This window comes from Sciurus carolinensis, chromosome 3 (assembly GCF_902686445.1).
Source record: "Sciurus carolinensis chromosome 3, mSciCar1.2, whole genome shotgun sequence".
Classification (NCBI taxonomy): Eukaryota; Metazoa; Chordata; class Mammalia; order Rodentia; family Sciuridae; genus Sciurus; species Sciurus carolinensis.
In genome coordinates, this window is record NC_062215.1 from 10,704,929 (window position 1) to 10,727,241 (window position 22,313).

The 22,313-nt window shown below is 34.0% G+C and overlaps 1 protein-coding gene across 4 annotated transcripts in view; it reads left to right on the forward strand.

Annotated features, from left to right (window-relative positions):
* Positions 1 to 22,313, forward strand: part of Abca5 (ATP binding cassette subfamily A member 5) — a 71,544-nt gene that overhangs the window by 28,521 nt on the left and 20,710 nt on the right. For all 4 annotated transcript variants that reach the window (XR_007107670.1, XM_047544259.1, XM_047544258.1 and 1 more), the window contains 11 exons: positions 1,572 to 1,682; positions 2,874 to 3,049; positions 5,244 to 5,363; positions 6,220 to 6,358; positions 7,460 to 7,550; positions 7,733 to 7,872; positions 9,524 to 9,643; positions 15,869 to 16,070; positions 18,364 to 18,533; positions 20,737 to 20,864; positions 21,242 to 21,379. Coding sequence is in view for 3 of the 4 variants with exons in the window: in XM_047544259.1 (XP_047400215.1) it covers positions 1,572 to 1,682; positions 2,874 to 3,049; positions 5,244 to 5,363; positions 6,220 to 6,358; positions 7,460 to 7,550; positions 7,733 to 7,872; positions 9,524 to 9,643; positions 15,869 to 16,070; positions 18,364 to 18,533; positions 20,737 to 20,864; positions 21,242 to 21,379 (1,535 nt within the window). In the remaining variant the exon portion in view is untranslated. The remainder of the gene's footprint in view (positions 1 to 1,571; positions 1,683 to 2,873; positions 3,050 to 5,243; positions 5,364 to 6,219; positions 6,359 to 7,459; positions 7,551 to 7,732; positions 7,873 to 9,523; positions 9,644 to 15,868; positions 16,071 to 18,363; positions 18,534 to 20,736; positions 20,865 to 21,241; positions 21,380 to 22,313) is intronic.

Here is a 22,313-nt window from a genome sequence, read left to right on the forward strand (position 1 = left end):
AAGTTTTTGTGCCAGTAGGTATGTGGTTGTAACTCTTGCCCTTTTGCTTAGGGATTGAACCCTAATAATAGTACTTTAATTCTCCACAGCATATGAGTTGACGTCTTAGTAGCTTTGTTAAAAATAAAACTACCAGCTGTTATAAAAAGAGTGAATTTCATTCCTTATGATCAGAGGATTACAGTTTTATATGTATTAACTAAAGAGAAGATTATAGCATTTGTCCTATAAACCATTTGGGCCTCACTGGTCTCTCTTTTATATCGGAGCTCCATGAAGGGAACTAAGTGTGAGGTCAGAGTGTTAGTGTATTTAGAAACCCAAGAATGGTTGGAAAACCGAGCCATTGGCTGGGAGGCCTCACCCTAATGTCTCTAAAGGGAGACTCACTATTCATTTTTGAATTACAAAGTTAGATTTACTGGGATAAAGGACACCATGAGCCTACTGTCTTCAGTATTCAGAATGATAGATTCTAGACTAGTGTGCAGGATATTGTGGTGCTAGAAGAAATACTGTTTAAAACCATTACCTGACTGAGGGATAGAAGGGAGTCTTCCAAACAGGTACTGAACCCTGTAAACACGGTGCTTATTCCTCTATGCACGCCTCATGTATATTTTTCTTCCTAACTCAGTATGTACCATGATTTCCAAGGATTTGTAACTATATCAAGATACCTTGTTGATTTACTTTTTTTCTTTTTCTTACACAAAGAAGATGGTCAGAAAATGGACCTTGTGTTTATCTGGATGGTAGAACTCATCTGGGTTTATTTATATGTAAACATAGTATTAACCTGACTTTGGTTTTAATTTTCTATGAATTATTATACCTCAACAGGATATTTTATTAAGCTGTTTCATTTCAAGTTAGTGTGTGTATGTAGCTTGTCAGCATCTCTTCTGCTCCTCTGAGTAATCATATTTATGGTCTTGTCATGACTCTCTTCCCACACCCTCAGTTCCTGCACTGCACTTTTAGATACAGTGTACTTTGCCTGTCTTTCCCCCTCCTTTTTAAGTGGGGTTACTGATTTGGGATGTGAGCCCTTTTCCTCTTTGTTCTGGGTTTCAGCCTTAGCCTGTTTTGCTGACTGACTCATTTCTGCTTCATCATTTTAGATCTCTGTCTTTGTTTTCCTGCAGTCATCTATACCTCCTCACAGCGATACCTGTTCACTAAATTGGACCTTTCAAGTTTTACTTTGTCACTTCTGTACTTTTGGTTATTTTCTAGTGTTTTTTTGCCAGTGTATTCAATGTGTATAATACCTCTAGGAATAAATTTTTGTTTAATTCCCTTGGGAATTTTCAAAAGTCAGTACACAAAAAACTCCTCAATATTTGTGTTTACTATATGAACAAAACAATGTTTGTTTTTATTTACTTTTCTTACTGTTTATACCCTTGATTATAACAAAGAAGCTATTTAACTTACTATAAAATATGCTGGTAACTTTAAATATGTCTTTATTGCTTTACTTCAAGATTATTCAAGTATTATGAATTATCTTGCATAGTTGAACAGAAATAAAAATCACATTTGAGTCTTCTTTCTTCCTAACCTAGATTTGTCATTTGACATCTATGAGGGTCAGATTACTGCACTTCTTGGCCATAGTGGAACAGGAAAGAGTACCTTGATGAATATTCTCTGTGGATTATGTCCCCCTTCTGATGGTGAGAGTTTCCCGATTTAAAAAAAAAAAAAAGTTTCTTTCTTCATTGTATTTAACCAAGACATCACAATGTATAGTAATTATTCACCCTTTAAGTGTAGACTAAGTGATTCTTGTCAGTTATTTGGAACCCACTTCCGTTTTGTGTAATTGTTTTCTCTTTATAACATACATTTGTCTTTCAATAGAAATTATAAATGAGTCCACCATGTTTAATAAAGTCAAAAGGATCTAATTTTGTTCCTATTTTCATCACATTTTTATAGTGCATATATGTGTATTCTTTATTTTCAAGGGAGGATAATTTGATAACCAATTGAAAATTAAGTCAGACCTACAGACTGCTTCAGGCTGAGAAAATAAACACAAATTTCTAAATATGCAGTATCAGTTTAAAAGGAAAGAATATATATAACAACACCATCTTCTAAAGTAAAAAATTTAAGAACAGAATCTCAAAGGTATAGTTTTGATCTCTGATGGTACGATCAACATTAGAGGTGGGACCATGTTTCCATAATAACCAGTAGTCTGGCATGAAGTATACACATTACTTTACAAAAGGGCCAAAGTATGTTTAATCTGTACTTTAACCTTTTACTATAGTTTAACTTTTAAAAAATTAGTTTGGTTTAATTCTTGATTGTACCACTTTTCAATGTTAGTTGTAATATCTTAGATTCATTTAAGGATACATGATTTTTGTTATAGTTCTCCATACATTATCACACTGATTTAGCAGTTCTTAACTAGGATATGTTAATATTCAGTTTATAGAGGGAAAAAAAAACTGGGATTCAGAGACATTAAACAATCTGTTCAAGACCACATAGTATAAAACTTTTAGTTCTTTTCTCTCTTTACTATTGCATGGTATCTGGAATACACAGTATGTGGAAATGAAGGAAAATCATTACTGGAATACAACTAGTCATCAATAGATATGTATATTTTGTGTTCAGCTTGTATTTTCTTGCTCTTTCAACTATGTAATATGACCTGGAAGTGAAGGAAAATATAAGTGGAAGCATATTATAGTAATATGGAAATAAGGGTGTGTTGTACCTTGCAGATTTATATTCATTCTTATCTGTTGAGACCATGTACCTAAGTTATTAGGATATATCAAAACATATGCATTTTTAATACTTCATGTCTTTAAGATAAATTTAAATGTATATTTTGCTTTTAGGATTTGCATCTATTTATGGACACAGAGTCTCAGAAATAGATGAAATGTTTGAAGCAAGAAAAATGATTGGCATTTGTCCACAGTTAGACATACACTTTGATGTTTTGACAGTTGAAGAAAATTTATCTATTTTGGCTTCAATCAAAGGAATACCAGCCAACAATATAATACAAGAAGTATGTTATTTATGTATAAATATTCACTGTTTCCTATAAATTAATAACCTTTTATAATAGCTGATGCAATTAAACTATGCTTGAAAAATCTAAATACAAAACCTGTTTTAGAAAAAAAAATTCTTAACTAGTAGACAGAAAGTTACTACAAAGAATTAGACAGAATTTGGAGTAAATGTTTTAACACATGTGAAACAGTCCTCATTTCATTTTGAGGACACTTGTTCTCCCTTCCCTCATCTCTGTGCCTCTCTTCACTTGTCTTCTCCACATTCATATCCCCAAACCCCACACACCCAGTGCCTCTGCACTGATCTCTTCTTTTTCCTTCCCTGTTACAAGTAAAACAAGATCTTTCTCTCAAGAATCTTTGTTATTTGTTGTTTTCATTTATTTATTGATTGATTTTTTGATTATTATACACATATGGGTACAACTTTTTATTTCTCTGGTTGTACACGAAGTAGAGTCACACTGTGTAATCATACTTGTACATAGGGTAATGATGTTTGTCTCTTCCAACATCTTTCCTTCCCCCTGCCTGTTTCCCACCCCTCATTTTCCTCTACATAATCCATCCTTCCTCCATTCTTCCCTCTCCCTTCCTCCCATCCCTCTATCTGCTTATCAGAGAAAACATTTGGCCTTTGTTTTTTTCTGATTGGCTTATCTTACTTAGTATGACATCCTCCAAGTCCATCCATTTGTCTGCAAATGCCATAATATTATTATTCTTTATGGCTGAATAATATTCCATTGTATGTAAATACCACAGTTTCTTTATCCATTTATCTATTGAAGGGCATGTAGGTTGGCTCACAATCTAGCTATTGTGAAGTGAGCTGCTATAAACATTGATGTGGCTGTATCTCTGTAGTATGCTGATTTTAAGTCCTTTGGGTATAGACCAAGGAGTGGGATAGCTGGGTCAAATGATGGTTCCATTCCAGGTTTTCTGAGGAACCTATATACTGCTTTCTGGAGTGGTTGTACCAATTTGCAGTCCCACCAGCAATGTATGAGTGTACCTTTTCCCCCACATCCTTGCTAACACCTATTGTTGCTTGTGTTCTTGATAGTAGACATTCGAATTGGGGTGAGATGAAATCTTAGGGTAGTTTTGATTTGCATTTCTCTTATTACTAGAGATGTTGAACATTTTTTCATATATCTGTTGATTGCTTGTAAATCTGTGAAGTGTCTGCTTAGTTCCTTAGCCCATTTATTGATTGGGTTATTTGTATTCTTGGTGTAAAGTTTTTGAGTTCTCTATAAATTTTGGACATTAGTGCTCTGTCTGAAGTGTGTGTGGTAAGTATTTTCTCCCACTCTGTAGGCTCTCTCTTCACATTGTTGATTGTTTCCTTTGCTAAGAAAAAGCTTTTTAGTTTGAATCTATCGCATTTATCCTGCTTTTATTTCTTGTGCTTTGGGAGTCTTGTTAAGAAAATCTGATCCTAAGCCAACATGATGAAGATTTGGGCCTACTTTTTCTTCTCTTTTGTGCAGGGTCTTGGTCTAAATCCTAGGTCCTTGATCCATTTTGAGTTGAGTTTTGTGCAGGGTGAAAGATAGGGGTTTAATTTCATTTTGCTGCCTATGAATTTGCAGTTTTCCCAGCAACATTTGTTGAAGAGGCTATCTTTTCTCCATTGTATGTTTTTGGCACCTTTGTCTAGTATGAGATAACTGTATTTATATGGATTTGTTTCTTTGTCCTCTATTCTGTATCATTGGTCTACCTGTGTATTTTGGTGCCAATACCATGCTGTTTTTGTTATTATTGCCGTGTAGTATAGTTGAAGGTCTGGTATTGTGATACCTCCTGTTTTACTCTTCCTGTTAAGGATTGCTTTTGCTATTCTGGGTCTTTTATTCTTCCAAATGAATTTTATGATTGCTTTCTCTATTTCTTTGAGGTATGTCATTGGGATTTTAATTAGAATTGCATTGAATCTGTATAGCACTTTTGGTAGTACTTGTTGTTTTCAAAATTGTTAATAAATATTTGTCCAAATGAAATTCCATAATAAATATTGTAAAAGTTGATGTTAAAATTATTTAAAAAATACTCAAATACTTAACAATTTAAAAAACATTACTTTCAAAACTTAAAATACATACAAACTAATGTTAGTAATTATGTAAATGATGTGATTTTAAAAATAACATTATTCACACTTTATTTTCATAGGTGCAAAAGGTTTTACTAGATTTAGACATGCAGCCTATCAAAGATAACCAAGCTAAAAAATTAAGTGGTGGCCAAAAAAGAAAACTGTCTTTAGGAATTGCTGTTCTTGGGAATCCAAAGGTAAATAAATATTAGTTTCACCAATGAGATTGCTTTAAATTATGTTAGATAAAAAACAGGTTGTGGAAAGATATATCATACCTCGTATAAGGTTTAAACACACCTGGAACACTGTACATTCTCATGGGTGTATGAGAATGATATTAAATGCCTTTGAACTGGAGAATAGAAAGGATGGACTCTTATTTCTGTCTGCAGTGTTTTATTTCTTTAAAAAAAGGAACTGCCTGGGCTCCGTGGCTCATGCCTTTGGTCCCAGTTACTTGAGAAACTAAGGCAGGAGGATCACTTAGCCCAGAAGTTCAAGACTGACCCAGGCAATGTAGTAAGACTCTGTCTCAAAAAAAACACCTGAAGAAAATATGGCCAAAATAGCATTTCTTAAACTTGAATAGTGGCTATATAACAGTTTTGCTTCACTATTCTTTATTGCTTTTATTATATATGTCTAAGCATTAATATTAAAATTTAAATAGGATAAGAGCAAAGGAGAAGGTCAGTTTGTCACTATGCTGCTGCTTTGATTTTGCATGTGTTGGTTTTGTGCTATTCTCTGTCATACTTTCTAAAAAGCAATTTGTTATATCTACAGATTTAATTGTTAAGGATAATAGCAGTATACTTAAATGTTTTTGTTTGGTTTACCTGAGTAAATAGTAATGTCTTACATGTTATAGAGACTAGACTTGTATGTCAAGGAACTCATAATTTTTTAAAATTACACAAACCTAGAAATGAGTGAAAAACTGACCTAATGTATTTCTGATTGAAAATAACTTGAAATGGAGAAGTGTTTCATTGTCTGTAAATTTTAAATAGTTTAGTTTCTTGCTGTTGTTCATCTCTTGTCACATAGATACTACTGCTGGATGAACCAACAGCTGGAATGGACCCTTGTTCCCGTCATATTGTTTGGAATCTTTTAAAATACAGAAAAGCCAATCGGGTGACAGTGTTTAGTACTCACTTCATGGATGAAGCTGACATTCTTGCTGGTGAGTTTTTGCTGCATTTTTAAAGGATAAGGTCATGGACCAAAAGAGAGATGGTCATAGAAATATTAAATCCTGAGGAACAAATAGAGAGGCTATAATATGGCGGTATACATTGTATACAGAAAAGTTTTTAAAACTTTATGTGTTTCTGTGTTGGGCATTTCTCAGACCACTCAGTTCTGTGATTTTTCCAGGAGAACTCACAGGACTCAGTAGACTCAGCCTATTATCTTACTTAGGACTATAATTTATTATAGGAAAAGGATATAAAGTGAAATTAGCAAAGGGTAAGTTACATGGGGCAAATCTTGGAGGATAAGCAGGCACAGTCCCTTCCAGTAAGCCACACAGTGCATTGAGTGGTAGCCGCACATGTGAAATACTGTCTAAATTTTTTTGTTGTTTTCTTTTTGGTACTAGGAATTGAATCTAGGGTGCTTTACCATTGAGCTACACCCCAGCCCTTTTTTATTTTTTAATTTGAAATAGGATCTTGCTAAGTTGCTAAGGTTGGCCTTGAGCTTGTAATACTCCTGCCTCTTGAGTAATTTATTATAGTAAACATGCAGGCAAACATATGCCTGGCTTAGCATATGATTTTTAGTATCTATGACAAGATTCAGGAGTTTGAAATTCTAAATCAACCTCTTTCAGCTTGTAGTATCATTGAATAAGTTAGATTTAGTGTTCATCTCTTCCAATTCCTTTGAAAAGTCCAACAAACTAACACTTTGTTTTTGTTATTGCTGTTGCTTTTTTGTGCATTTGGTTATAAAGGAAACCCATGAACTCTCCTATATTAGTAAACCTTTGTGAGAGAGTCTGAGCTATTTGGAGGACTCTGGAGTCTGACTACCTGGGTACAATTCCTGGCTTTGTTATGGAATAGTTATGTGAAGTACATAAGCAGTGTATTTTCTTATTGCCTCAATATTTTCATCTGAAAAATAGGTGGTAATAATCTAGTACTCTCTTCATAAGATGGTGGTTATGATCAATGAGATAATATTTAGTTGTCTTCATAATGATCTATAAAATATAAATGCCAACTGTTATTCCTGTTATTAACTTAGAAATTGAAATATAAATCTCTATTTGCAGATAGGAAAGCTGTCATATCACAGGGAATGTTGAAATGTGTTGGTTCTTCAATTTTCCTTAAAAGTAAATGGGGGATCGGCTATCGCCTGAGGTACCATTCATTCTTTATTGACATTATTATTTATTTTTGCTCTTCATCTACTGTTATTATTTTTAGAGATTGCTATGGTGTGCCTTAATCATCTTTTATAATGCTAAATTTAAAGTCTTCAGAATTTACTTTCAGTTGTTTATTGAGCAGTCATAAAAATTATGACATTTGGTTTTCTCTAGCATGTACATAGACAGATATTGTGCCACGGAGTCTCTTACTTCATTGGTTAGACAGCATATACCTGGGGCTACTTTACTACAACAGAATGACCAACAGCTTGTGTATAGCTTGCCTTTCAAAGACATGGACAAATTTTCAGGTATTGCTCTTGATTTCTTAGTTGTTGAACAGGGATTTTGTATTAGGAATAGTTTTTTTTTTTTTTCTTGATTTCCTGTTTTTATTTAATCTCTGTATAATATTTCTGTGTTCCCAGGTGACTACAGTTATATTATTTTTGAAGTCTTTGAATACTACATGTTAATATATGTGTTTGTGTTTTACAAACAGTATGTGGAAAACCATAACTGATGTTAACTTAAAATACTTAATGTAACAAAAATATAAAAATAATTATGTTTTACTTTGTTGTCAAGAAAAAAATGAATTACTCAAAGTTTGCTTGTCGGTCTTCTGGGTGGGAATAAGGCATGCATGCGTGTATGTATGTGTGTATGTATGTGAATTTCTTTGTATGTGTTCTCAAATCATTTTCTAATTTCAAAATGAATGATATGGTAATTATTTAATTAATAATTAGCCTTAATTATTTTAGTGAAGGCATTATTTTTCAACTTTATCATAAAGAACTCAAACTCAGTCTTCTTACTCTAAGAGACATTTTGTAGCCAAAAGTATATTACTGGTAAAGGTATGTATGTTGTACAAAATTCCCATAGTATTCATTTCATCATTAGAAAAACCATTTTCTATAATAGTTTGATTTTTTTCTAAACAAAAAAAAAAAAAATCACTAATGGTGTTGATGAAAATATGCCACTTCAATGCACTTTGCCTGTCATTCTGTCCTCTTAAACCTACCTAATTCATATTCTTTAATAACATTTATATAGAGCTTGTCTGCCAGATGCCAGGATGTGCCTTTTACAATTTATTTCATCATTTCAATATTTCAACAAGTTCATGAGACAAATACTGCTGTTGCTTCCATTTTATAAACAAGGAAACTAAAGCACAGAGAGATTTGTTGAACTTGCCCAAAGTAACCCAGGTGGAAAGTGGTGGAGGTTAATTGTGAACCCAAGACTGATTGGTTCTGGGACTCATGTCCTTCACTTTGTTGCCTCTTGATTTTCTTTGATAAATTGTCACAGTATTTCAAAGTCTGTTCTGGGAATTCCAGGGGGATGGGCCAAAGACTTCTTAAGGCAGTTTGTATGGTCAGCCCTTTTTTCTAATCATGCCAAGGTGTTATTTTCCTTTTTGACCCTCAGATTGTCCATATAGTTTTCCAGAGACTGCCTGACATGTGCTACCACAGAAGATTGAATGTAGAAACAAATATAAGAACCCATCTGCCTTTGTTATGACATACAACAAAGGGAGAAAACAGTGTCTTCTTCTCATTGATTTTTTTTTTCTGAAAAATATGGTTTTTAAAATAAAATTATGTTAACAGTAATTTTATTATTTTAAAAATAATATCTAAATGATTTGTTTTCTAGTCTATTTCAATTTTTAATATAGTTAACATTCTCAGTTTTAATTTTTAATAGTATAAAATAATTCTTCATTTGAACTAACAATATGATAAATATGTAATGGCTATAATCCCATAAACAAAATTTCCTTGGGGTTCTTAGCAATTTAAGTGACCTAATACCTAAAAGTTTGAGAACCACTGTGGTAGCTGAATAAACTTAGTCATGATCTACATTTAAATGATATTTTAGAATAATTCATGATAGTATACTTAAGTGTACACCATTCTGTCATTTGTTTTCTTTTAGGTTTGTTTTCTGCCCTAGACATTCATTCAAATTTGGGTGTTATTTCTTATGGTGTATCCATGACGACTTTGGAAGATGTATTCTTAAAGCTAGAAGTTGAAGCAGAAATTGACCAAGCAGGTAAAAACAGAACTAAAAAAGCATTTCAGACAGTGAACCAAATAGATTGTTAATAAAGCAAATAATTACATAAGCATGTGAAGTTTATATTATTTTAGGGAAGGAGAGACAGAAAAAAAGGTAAATAACAGGTATTCATTTATAATTGTAGTTAAGAGGAAAGTAGTGAGATGTTCTTGGGTTGCAGTGAACTTAGATTATATTGGGAGGACTTAGTTGAGAAGATAGTTGAACCAAGGACTGTATATCATGAAAAATCAGGTATGCAAAAATTTTTGGATCAAACTTTGCAGATAAAGAAAATTGCTATTGCAGAGATGTTAATTCAGTAATGAATGTCTTTGAGGGACAAAAAAAGCCACAGTGGCTGCAGCCATGGAGGGTGACACACAGTGAAGTCACACTGACGCAGAGAACCAAATCATATTTTTGCCTTTGAACATCTGGAAAAGAATACTGTTTGTTTTCTTAGTACATTGTGAAGCTATCATAGAGTTTTTTTTTTTTTTTTTCTTTTTAGATATACATGACAGAGTGTATTTTGACATACATACTTGGAGTATGGCTTATTCTAATTAGGATCGCATTCTTGTGGTTGTATGTGATATGGAGTTACATTGGTCATGTGTTCATATATGAATAGAACATAGGAAAGTTATGTCAGATTCATTCCACTGTCTTTTCTATTCCCATCCCTTTCCCTTCTCTTTATGTCCCTTTGTTTAATACACTGAACTTCTGTTCACCACCCCCCATTATTGTGTGGTAGCATCTGTATATCAGAGAGAACATTCAGCCTTTGTTTTTTTGGAATTGGCTTATTTCACTTAGCATGGTAGTCTCCATATCTATCCATTTACCTGCAGACGTCATCAAGTCATTCTTTTTATGGCTGAGTAATAGTCCATTTGTATATATACCACATTTTTATCGTCCATTCATCTGTTGAAGGGAACCTAGGTTGGTTCCATAGCTTAGCTATTGTGAATTGAGCTGCTGTAAACACTGATGTGACTGTGTCACTGTGGTATACTGTTTTTTAAATCTTTTGGGTGTATACTGAGGAGTGGGATCACTGGGTCAAATGGTGGTTCCCTTGAAAGTTTTCTGAGGAATCTCTATACTGCTTTCAAGAGTATTTACACCAATTTGAAATCCCACCAACAATGCATAAAGTGAACCTTTTCCCCCCATCCTCACCAACATTTTTTGTTACTTGTATTCTTGATAATGGCAATCTGACTGGAGTGAGATAAAATCTCAATGTAGTTTTAATTTGCTTTTCTCTAAATGCTAGGGAAGTTGAACATTGCTCATATATTTGTTGACTATTCTGTGAAGTATGCAATTCTTTTGCTCATTTATTGATAGGATTTTCATTATTATTATTTTGGTGTTAAGTTATTTTGAGTTCTATATATATTCTGGACATTAATGCTCTATCTGAGGTGCAGGTAGAAAAGATTTTCTCCCATTCTGAAGACTGTCCATTTTCTTTCTTGATTGTTTCTTTGCTTTGAAGCAGCTTTTTAGTTTGATGCCTTTTCATTTATTGATTCTTGATTTTATTTCTTGCACTTTAGGAGTCTTGTGGAGGAAGTTGGTTCCTAAGCTGACATGATGGAGAGTTGGGCCTACATTTTCTTCTAGTAGGTGCCAGGTCTCTGGTCTAATGCCTAGGTCCTTGATCCACATTAAGTTGAGTTTCATGCAGAGGGAGAGATAGGGGTTCAATTTCATTCTGTTACATATGGATTTGCAGTTTTCCCAACACCATTTGTTGAAGAGGCTATCTTTCCTCCAATGTATGTTTCTGGTGCCTTTGTCTAGTATGAGATAACTGTATTTATGTGGGTTTGTCTCCATGTCTTGTATTCTGTTCCATTGGTCTTCATGTCTGTTTTGGTACCAATATCATGCTGTTTTTGTTACTGTAGCTCTGTAGTATAATTTAATATCTGGTATTGTGATGCCTCTTGCTTTTGTCTTCTCTCTAAGGATTGCTTTGGCTATTCTGGGTCTCTTATTTTTCCAAATGAATTTCATAGCTGCTTTTTCTATTTCCATGAAGAACATCATAGGAATTTTAATGAGAATTGCACTAAATCTATATAGTGCTTTTGATAGTATGGCCATTTTCTTTTTAGTATGGCCATTTTGACAAAATTAATTCTTCCTATCCAAGAACATGGGAGATATTTGCATCTTCTAAGATCTTCAATTTCTTTTTCAGTGTTCTATAGTTTTCACTATAGAGGTCTTTCACCTCTTTTGTTACATTGATTCCCAAGTATTTAATTTTTTTCTTTTTGAGGTTACTGTGAATGGAATAATTTTCCTAATTTCTCTTTCAGCTGATTCATCATTGGTGTATAGGAACTCAGTTGATTTATGGCTGTTTATGTTATATCTGCTACTTTGCTGAATTCATTTATGAGTTCTAGCAATTTTCTGGTTGAGATTTTTATGACTTCTAAATATAGAATCATGTCGTCAACCAATAGGGGTAGTTTGAGCTCTTCTTTTTCAGTTTGTACTCCTTTAATTTTTTTCTTTTGCCTAATTGCCATGGTTAGAGTTTTAAGTACATGTTAAATAGAAGTGGTGAAAGAGGGCATCCCTGTTTTATTTCAGTTTTAGAGGGAATGCTTTCACATTTTCTCCATTTAGTGTGATGTTGAGGTATGTTTCTACTATCCCTAGTTTTCTAGTGATTTGAACATGAATGAATGATATTTTGTCAAATTGTCAAATGCCTTTTCTGCATCTATTGAGATAATCTTATGATTCTTGTCTATGTCTGTTGATGTGGTGAATTACACTTATTGATTTCCTCATGTTGAACCAACCTTGCATCCCTGGAATGAACCCCACTTGATTATTGTGCACTGTCTTTTTAATGTTTTTATGTGATGTGCCAGTATTTTATTAAGAAGTTTTTGCATTTGTGTTCATCAGAGGTATTGCTCTAAAGTTTACTTGATGTGTTTTTGAGCTATCAGAGAGTTTTAAAGCAAAGGAATACCTCGATCTAATTTGTATTTTAAAATTTATTCCAATTGTGGAATAGTGAGTTGTAGGGGGGTTCAGCCACGCCCAGTGTGGAGGAGGGAAGGGATTTCTGTCGGAAGATAGTGCTGGCTATAAATTAATTACTAGTAAACTTATCTAATCATTAAACCCAAGAGCCAGTAATACTCTTTTCAAATGGAAGGGGATGTGACGGATCCGGCAATAAAAGGTCTGGCCTCCAACAAGATGGAGGAGCCCATCTTCACCTTTATTTATAGTCACATAGGTAAAGGGGTCAAGACAGGGAGGGGCTTCTCCTGTGAGGAACAGGATGGGGTGGAGTTAGGAAGTCATTTGCTTAGACAATTAGCATTTTCTCAGTGGTGAGCCAACTCAGTACAGGGCCACCTGCTCCCTGGCTATCTGAAAGTCTCTCATGACTGCCAGTTCCTGGGTGTCAGACCTCTGTATCCCATGGCTCAGCCAAAACTGATTCTGCTAAACATGGATAACTTCCCACAATGAGTGTTTTGGAGAAAGAAAGAAAAAAAGTGGACTCAGAAAAACCAATTAGGAAACTAACAGTTAATTTTAGCTTCAGTTAGGGTGTTAGTGAAATAGGGAAAGAACAGATGAGTTATATTGGTTTTAACAGTGATATATTAACTGATGGATTGAATGTTAGGGATTCAGGAAAGGGAAGAATCAAGAATAATTCTTGCTGGGCATGGTGGTGCACACTTGTAATCCCAGCAACTCGGGAGGCTGAGGCAGGAGGATCTCGAGTTTAAAGCCAACCTCAGCAAAAGCAAGGCGATAAGCAACTCAGTGAGACCCTGTTTCTAAATAAAATACAAAATAGGGCCAGGGGTGTGGCTTGGTGCCGACTGCCCCCGAGTTCTACCCCTGGTTCCAAAATCAGAAAAAGAGAGTAATTCTTAAGCTTTTAAGTTGGGATCTGGGTTTGGGATTGCCATCAGTTTGTGGAAAGAAGGAATCCAGGATGAATTTTGGCTGTAGTTTGGATGTATCTGGAATAGAATTACAGATATACATTTGAAATTACTTAGAGATGGTGCTATGAAATTGGATGGAATCGCTAAGGAAGACAGTTTAGATCAGAGTAAAGGGGCAAGTCCTGATGCCGAGCTGTGACAAAGGGGCCAAGAAGGGCTGACTGAGAAGGAGCCATGATTGTTGTTTCTTTCTTTACAAAAGAATGCAGATGCACAGGCCTAGTAAAACAGGGTGTTTGGGTAATAGGAGGACAGTTATTTGTCAGTTACTGTGAAAAATAAGAAAGTTTAGTTTTGGGAACATGGAAGACAGTGAGGGATCTGGTAGTATGGAAGACAGTAGTGACCCTGACAGTTTCTGGGTGTGGTAAGGAGCAGAGATGGAGCTGTGTAGTTTAACGTCAAGGGAACTTTACGGGTGGTGGCTAGGGGAGTGGTGATAGTGGTGTCATCAGAGTGGAGGGAACATTGGCTCACAAGCGTAAAGTGTTGAGGCTCTTACGTTGTGCGTATGTGGTAGGTCCTAATGAAGACAGCCCCTGAGACCGAAGTCAGGAGTAGAGGTATGGCTGTGCCGGTGTACTTAGCTCCTGTCGTGCTGCACTCAGCCCAAAACTTCGTGAAAAGAGTATCACTAGGATTTTATTAGTCCTGGTTTAGGTAGTCAGATTTAAAAGGTTATAATTATCATATGGTAACAATAATTTGTCAGCATTGCTAACTCAAATTGCTCCTTGGTTCATGTTATTGATGATACCAGCCGCTCACTTTCAGATGTGGTCACTGGAGAAGCAATGTCTTTGTTTAAAATTTATTTTTCTTTTTAGTTAACTTGTGATAATTGTACATGTTTATGGGAAAATAATGCATTTTGGAATCTTTCATTTTCCTCTTGTTTTTATGTCGTAGACTAAGAAGAGTGAATCTGCATGTTATCACATGTGATTTTGTAGTTTTTCCTTCTTTTGAACATTTGAAATGATAAAGTTGGCATTCTTTTAATTTATCTTCACAAATTGTAGAAAAGTTCAGATAAAACTTTTTACTGAAAGTCTTATGGCCTTAGTGGAATTAAATAACTAAAAATGAAACAAAGCCTTCAAAAGTTTTTGATTAATATTATAAATGCTAGTATGCTGAACAACTATATAAAAATTAGCATGATGTAATCTAACTTCTTTTTTGTGTTTTTATTTAAATTTTAAAATTGTATATATTGGCCCACAGTAGTTTCAAGCTAGTATCCATTCTTTAATATTTGCATTAGTCATCAGTGGCTCGTGTTTTTGAATTGAAAATGAACAATCATCAGTTATGTAGCATTTTAGTCTTGTCATTAAATTAGTATGCAGTTATACTTAATGGTAGGATTCCAACATAAACTACATAAATAATTTTTTGTTCAAATGTATTTAGAATGTATAAATGCAATTGCAAGTAAATAAATATCAAAAGTAAATCCAAATGACGTACTTCATTCCCATTACTGAGTTTATTATGTTCGTCAGATCACATTATTATCAGCTGTGATTACATAGAGCTTCTTGAAGTACACATTTGACTCATAACTCTCCAAAGACTGAAGATGAAGTTGAAGGGCAGATTTTGGCTATCATCTGAATATGAAACTAAATTTAATAGAGAAGTAAAGCCAAGCCAGGAGAGGACTGTCAGAGAGAAGAGAGAGAAGTCAAGTGTTTGATGAGGGCCTGATGTTAAGTTATGGTCAGAAAAGGAAAAGTTCACATAACAAATATCTACGATCTTAGGAATGAACATGCATACAGTCTAATTTTGAACCACACAAATCAGAGTAGTTCAGAAGCTGAAATCAACTCTTAAACTGGTTCATCTACTCAGTGTCACACCTGTTAAGAGTTAGCTATGTCACATGGCTTACTGTTGTTTACTTTCTTTTGTTGTTTCACACCAGTCTGTGATAGTTTTAGGGTATTCTGGATAGGACATTCGTAAAAGTCTTCTTCTGCATGTGTTTTGGTTACCTCTGTTGGGTTTATATCTAAAGGGGACTTTTGGTAATAAGATATGTACATATTTTAGCTTTAATAGATAGAGCCAAAGTATAAGAGTGTTTCATTTCACTGCCAGATGTGTGCTTCTTAAATTGACATGCTTCAAAAAAGTTTTCATCTTTTTAAAGGAATATACCCAAATTTTCTTTTTGTTTGACAAATAGATTATAGTGTATTTACACAGCAACCACCAGAAGAAGAAATGGATTCAAAATCTTTTGATGAAATGGAACAGAGTTTGCTTATTCTTTCTGAAACCAAAGCTTCCTTAGTGAGCACCATGAGCCTTTGGAAACAGCAAGTGTCTACAATAGCAAAGTTTCATTTCCTTACCTTGAAACGTGAGAGTAAATCACTGAGATCAGTGTAAGTATAATTATCATTCTTCTGCCTGAGAAGTTGTCTTTTTAAGGCTATGAAGTGGATTTACCATATTAAATTTTTCTGTTGACATTTGTAAGCAATAGGCATAGTTTTGAAAGATTAAAATCATAATTTTACAATGTCAGAAAAGAAAATCATACTTATAGTAATTTGTTCAAATACTCCTAAAATTTTACTTTTTTTAACACTAACATTTATTGTCACATCTATAAAATAAAGAATTAACAAATAATATTATGTAATTATATAATCTTTGAATGGCTATCATTGTATCTTCAATTTTATTTATTTTTTATTTCTTTTCATTCATTGGTTAATTTTTATACTCATTTTGTGAATAATAGGAAACTTTCATGTGTGTGTGAGACAAATCTTAAACTCCTGGGTCCAGGTGATCCTCCACCTCAACCTCCTAAGTGCTAGGGCTACAGGCGTATACTACTGAGACCATTAGGAAAAAAAATTATTTATCAGATAAAGAAACTGGAGTGTAAAGAAGGCTATATAACTGGTAGATCTGGGATCAAAATGAGATCTTCTCAGCTTAATTTTAACCTCTCCCAGTACTCTCTCTCAAGGGTTCTAGAAATTGGCTTATTTGGAATAATATCAACTACTTTCATAGACTGTACTCTTATCTTCTTAGATCTAAAAATGTAGTAGGAATAAAACTTACTCATCAATAATAAGATTATTATGTGTTTGAAATATGCTGACCTCATTTGCCTTTTTGACTGAATTTATTCTTTACCAAATGTCAGTCAAGTATCTGATTTATTCCTGTTTCTATTATTGAAAGAAAATGTTTATTTAAATCAACACATTTCAGTTTATTAAGTTGAACAACACTTTCATGAATACCCCTTGGAAAACAGTAAGGGTTTTAGCTCAGATTATTATAATCACAAACCATAGACTGGGTGGCTTAAAAACCAGCAGTTTATTTTTCTTCACAGTTCTGGAGGCTGGAAGTCTGAGACCAGAGTGCCAGTGTGGTGAAGACTTTCTTCTTGTCTTGTAGGAGGCCACCATTTGACTGTGTGCTCACATGACTTCTTTTTGTTTAGTGGTTATGGGGAGAGAATATGCAAATGAGCACATTATCATGCACTCTCTGGTGTCTTTTTTATAGGGCACTAATTCATCATAAAGGACACACCCCCTCATGACTTCATCTAATCTAAATTACCTTCCAGAGTTCCTTTCTTCAAATACCTTCAGATTAGGGGCTAGAGCTTCAGCACATAAATTCAAGGTGACACAAACATTCATTTCAAAATTAAACAATGTTCTGTGGTCAAGTACATTTAGGAAATATTGCGCCTGGTATTCTCTCAGTTAATAGTTCATCAACCTATAAGAACACATGAGAGGCTCTATGGTTAAAAAAAACTTTTCTTTAATTTTGTTTAATCTGGAATTTCCAAATAATATTTGATCATGAATTTTCCTCTTACCTAAAATATCTATTGTCCTAGGGCTGCATTTAAGTGCAGTATGCTTTGGGACATGCCGATTTAGGTATAATTAAAACAACTTAAGGATTTGATTTTTTAAAAATAACTATGGGGTATCTGAAAATTATAAATAACTAAATCAAGTGTGGTGATCTGAGCTCTCCAGCCACTAGTGACACTTTCATAAGGTAGAGAGATGCTTTGTAGACAAGGAACTGTCTTCCAGGTAGGAGGGTGTTACAGTGGATTGTATCTTGCTTTGCCACCTGAGAGAGATGGTAGTAGTTAATGTGATTGAATTGTGATTAGAATGCAAACAAAGATATCAAAATTTCATTGTACATTACTTCTATATCTAAATATTTTTGTCAATATATGAAAAGTAAATGACTCAAATAGAGAGGGAAGGAAGTAGTTCCTTCAGGAGTATAGAGACAAATGTTTGTGGCAATGTCTGATTCTTTTAACAATTACAACTAGAGGTTTACATACCCTATAATAATTTAAGGGTGACTGTGGTCTAAAATACACTTTTATAACTTATTTTCCCCTCTCTGTCTCTACTTTTGTAACTTATGTCATTCAGTATTAGCTTTCTCTACAATATTATCATGAGGTCATTTTTGGTAGTAGAATTTTTTTTAAAGGTTCATTTCTTCTTTTTTTCTTGGCTTTTTTTTTTTAATGATTACCTTTTAACCATCTGGGGTTTAAATCAATACAAATATGAAAGAAGATTTTAATAGGTTTACCTTAATAGTAGAAAATAGATTTTAACAGATATACCTTAACCTGTTTTTTTTTCTCCCCCCTTTCAGGTTGCTTCTGCTCTTAATTTTTTTTGCAGTTCAGCTTTTTATGTTTTTTGTACATCACTCTTTTAAAAATGCTGTGGTTCCCATCAAACTTGTTCCTGACTTATATTTCCTTAAACCTGGAGATAAACCTCATAAATACAAAACAAGTCTTCTTCTTCAGAATTCCACTGGTGAGAGTGTGTGAAGGTCTGTGAATGTGTGTTGGCCAGGGCACGGGATTGAGGGGTGGAACAGTTGAGATTTGGATTTTAGAAATATAATTAAGGTACAGGCATGATTTGCACAGAATCCACTTGAAATGAAGTACATTATCGATGCTGAGTGATGTATTACAGAAATGAAATTTTAAGTGTAATTGAAAGTTTTAAAAATATTCTGTACTCTTGAGATCGTTAAATTTCTTTTTAAAATAGTCGCAACATTGTCCTTAGCATCATGTTTTACCTCAGTGTTCATGATGAACTAAATAAAGGTGAGAAGTTGTGAAATTTTCTTTAGGAAGAGTTACAGTATTGTGCTGCTTATGCACATACATATCTACCTAGAAATAGTTAAGCAATTCTTCAGGGACTATTTGAAGAATTGGTTAAAACTAAGAAAAATAAACGTAGATATAAATATGTATAATTGGATATATTAAATTTGTGGTTGATTTTTTTGAATTTGCTGTTGGTATTCTTTCATACTCAGATGAAAAGTTTTTTTTTTAAACGTGGACTTGGGCAGATAAATAAGAAACTGACATAGGATTTTGATCTTCAAAATATGAAAACCTAATACAAAATTTCATTCGTGCATGATCATTGTTCCTACAACACCTCCTATGTACCTAGACAGCTTATAGTCCTAAGGTTCTTGAAAAGACTATAAATTACTTTTTAAATCATGTATTGGTAAAATTTGATGCTAAGTATATTACATAACCTTCAAATTTTTTCTTAGGAAGACACATTTAGGATAGACAGTTATTCTTAAATAGAAAACGTTATGTTTTGCAACTTTTTTCTTTCATTGAGAATTCCTGTTTTCAGGTTTAGTATAAATTTTCTATAGTTAAAATCTGTATTACATGCAGCCTCATACTATGATTTTTTTAGTTTGGGGAATTGTGAATTTTCACTTAGCTTTCTGCTTTGAGTTCATTCTCACTGATGTGTAGAAATTATAGTTTTTTCAAGGTTTGTTTCTTCCATTCATCCATTATTACTATTATCATCATTATTTAGTATTTTGAGAGTTTCTTGCCTATATATCCCATATTTTCCTAGGTCCTATTGCTGATCCAAAATAAAACCCCTTTTCCTTTAGGAATCACTGGGCACTGTGTCTATATTGGATGATTTCTCACCTCCTTGCAGAGCACAGGTGGAGCTACTGAAAGCTACTTCTGTTATAGCATAGCTGTCTTTGCAGCATAGGTGGTCCTGCTGACATGCTTCAGATAAAACGTCCATTAAGGTACTAGGTTAGGAGAAAGGTAGTCACTTTATACCTAAAAGCACCATTCATTATGATGCTGTGGTTTACTGCTGAATCTGATCCACCTTATCACACTATTCATTTACAGATAGTATTTTGCTTTGTGTGATTTGGATTTCTCTCAAAGTCACATTTGTCCTTACTTGGATCCTGGTTTTTGTGATGATAGAGCAGGTGCTACTTGAATTCATCAGACATGTCAACATGGATTTAAACCCCCCAAAACAGGACTAAAATCTTCCCTTGGTTCCAGGCTATCTAGAGAATGTAGATAGAGACCTGATTATGTGTCTGAATATTTTGACATCATTAAGTCAATTGGCACTTAAAAAACTTGTCTACCTAGAGCACACACAAAAATCCTATACCTTTATAACCTCATCAGGTTACCTTGTTGCCTAAAATTGCCAAGTAGATTTTTATTTTCACTGTTTAACCAAATTTCACTTTAGCATTATAGCATTATAGCTTTTAGCATTATAGTTAGCTTTTCATTGTTATTAAAATTGTAGCAGCAACTGCAGATCAAATTTGCAGTTACTGTATACCAGGTTCTATTCTAAACCCTATGCTTATTTTCAGTCCTTTAACTCTCATGACCACTGGACATGAGAGTTTGATATACTTATTATTCTTACTTTAAAAAGAGGAAGCTAAGATCCAGAGCATTTGGTAAATTGCTTTAAAGACAAGTAGTGCAAGTGGTACAAGTGGGATTTGAATCCAGGGTAACTGACTCCAGAGTCAAGGTTCTTAATCATATCTTAGCTGATAAAGATGAAATAATTCTCTAAAAAGATAGGGATCTCTCCAATATTATAAAAAGTCAATATTATAAAATATTGTTTCTTCTTTAAACTGATTCTTTTTTATTTGCTTGTTTTCTAATACCAGACTCAGAGATCAGTGATCTTACTGACTTTTTCACCTACCAGAACATAAAGGTGACTATGTTTAATGACAGTGACTATGTGTCTGCTGCTCCTCACAGTGCAGCTTTAAATGTGGGGTATTCAGAAAAGGTAAGAATACAACATGTTACCTATTTAAGAGTTATGAAGCATTAAAGTATTTCTTGTAAAATTAATTATTTGCTTAATTGACCTTAGTAGTTGAAAATTAGAATGTACTTTTAGAAATAACTAGCTGTTTATGATATATTTTATGCCTTGATGACTGACCAATATGAAAAGGTGTAGGAGTTTTATTTTATTTTTATCAAAATATCAAAATATCTGCCCGTTCCTAACTGGATTATCTGTATCTGGCATTGAGTATTTTTGTTGAATTAGCCATTTGGTACAGTTAATTAGAATTAGGTTAGTTGGTGAGAAAAGCTTGACATGCAGCAATAATTTATCTACTTAAAGTATGTAATAACTCTCTTTTTTAATTATAGGACTATGTTTTTACAGCTGTTTTCAACAGTACTATGGTTTATTCTCTACCTGTATTGATGAATATCATTAGCAACTACTATCTTTATCATTTAAATGTGACTGAAACCATCCAGATCTGGAGCACCCCATTCTTTCAAGTAAGCAATCACATATATAGATAAAATTTCTTAAGTATATTGTGTGTGTGTAAAATATATATTAAAAACCAAGCAATTATAGCAGACAAAAATTTGTAGAAATTTATCCTGTGACATCTCCTAGTCTTAAAACTTGAGTAAAGATGGGAAGCAGGGCTGAAAATTCCAACCCTCTGATCACATGGTCCATGCCCCTGGCAATCAGTTCCAGTTCTGAGGTTTATCAAGAGCCCACCAAGACTTGGCTTATTAGAACAAAAGATTCTCCTGTCACCCAGGAAGTTCCAAGGGATTTAAGAGCTTTGTGTCAGGAACTGGGGCAAAAAGTTAAACATTAAAACACAATATTCTCATAGTGCCCCTATCTTTAAGGGTTTTAGAAGCTCTGCATCAGGAACCAAGGGAAGAGAACAAACGTAGTTCACAATATCACAGTTAAAGACAGAGTTTTTCATAACATTTATGGGAGGAATATTAAGCACAACCGAGTTGTGATTATAGGATAGGGGTCAGGTAGTGAAGTGGTTAGGGAAGATTTGAAGAACAACTGGTACCTGAGACCTGAAATGGGAATGGTGTTCTAGACAGAGGTAATAGGAAGTCCAAAGACCCAGAAGTGTGAAAGGGAAAGTATACAAGAAATGCAGCATATGTCCTAAGGGACATCAATTTAGAGAGAACGATTGATCAGGCATGAAACAAGGTTTCAGCAGGTCCTAGGCTAAGAATGGCCTGGAGTGTTGTCTTGAATTTATACTCCATTCTGACATGAATCATAGAAGCTACTAAAAGGGCTTTAGGCAAAGAAGATTAATTGTTTAAGGGATTAATGATTGAAGAAACTACCTGAACTGTATTGCAGGGAATGTAGCAGAGGGGTAAGACTAGTGAGAGGGAGACCATTTAATGGGCTTGAGAGAGATTATGGTGACTG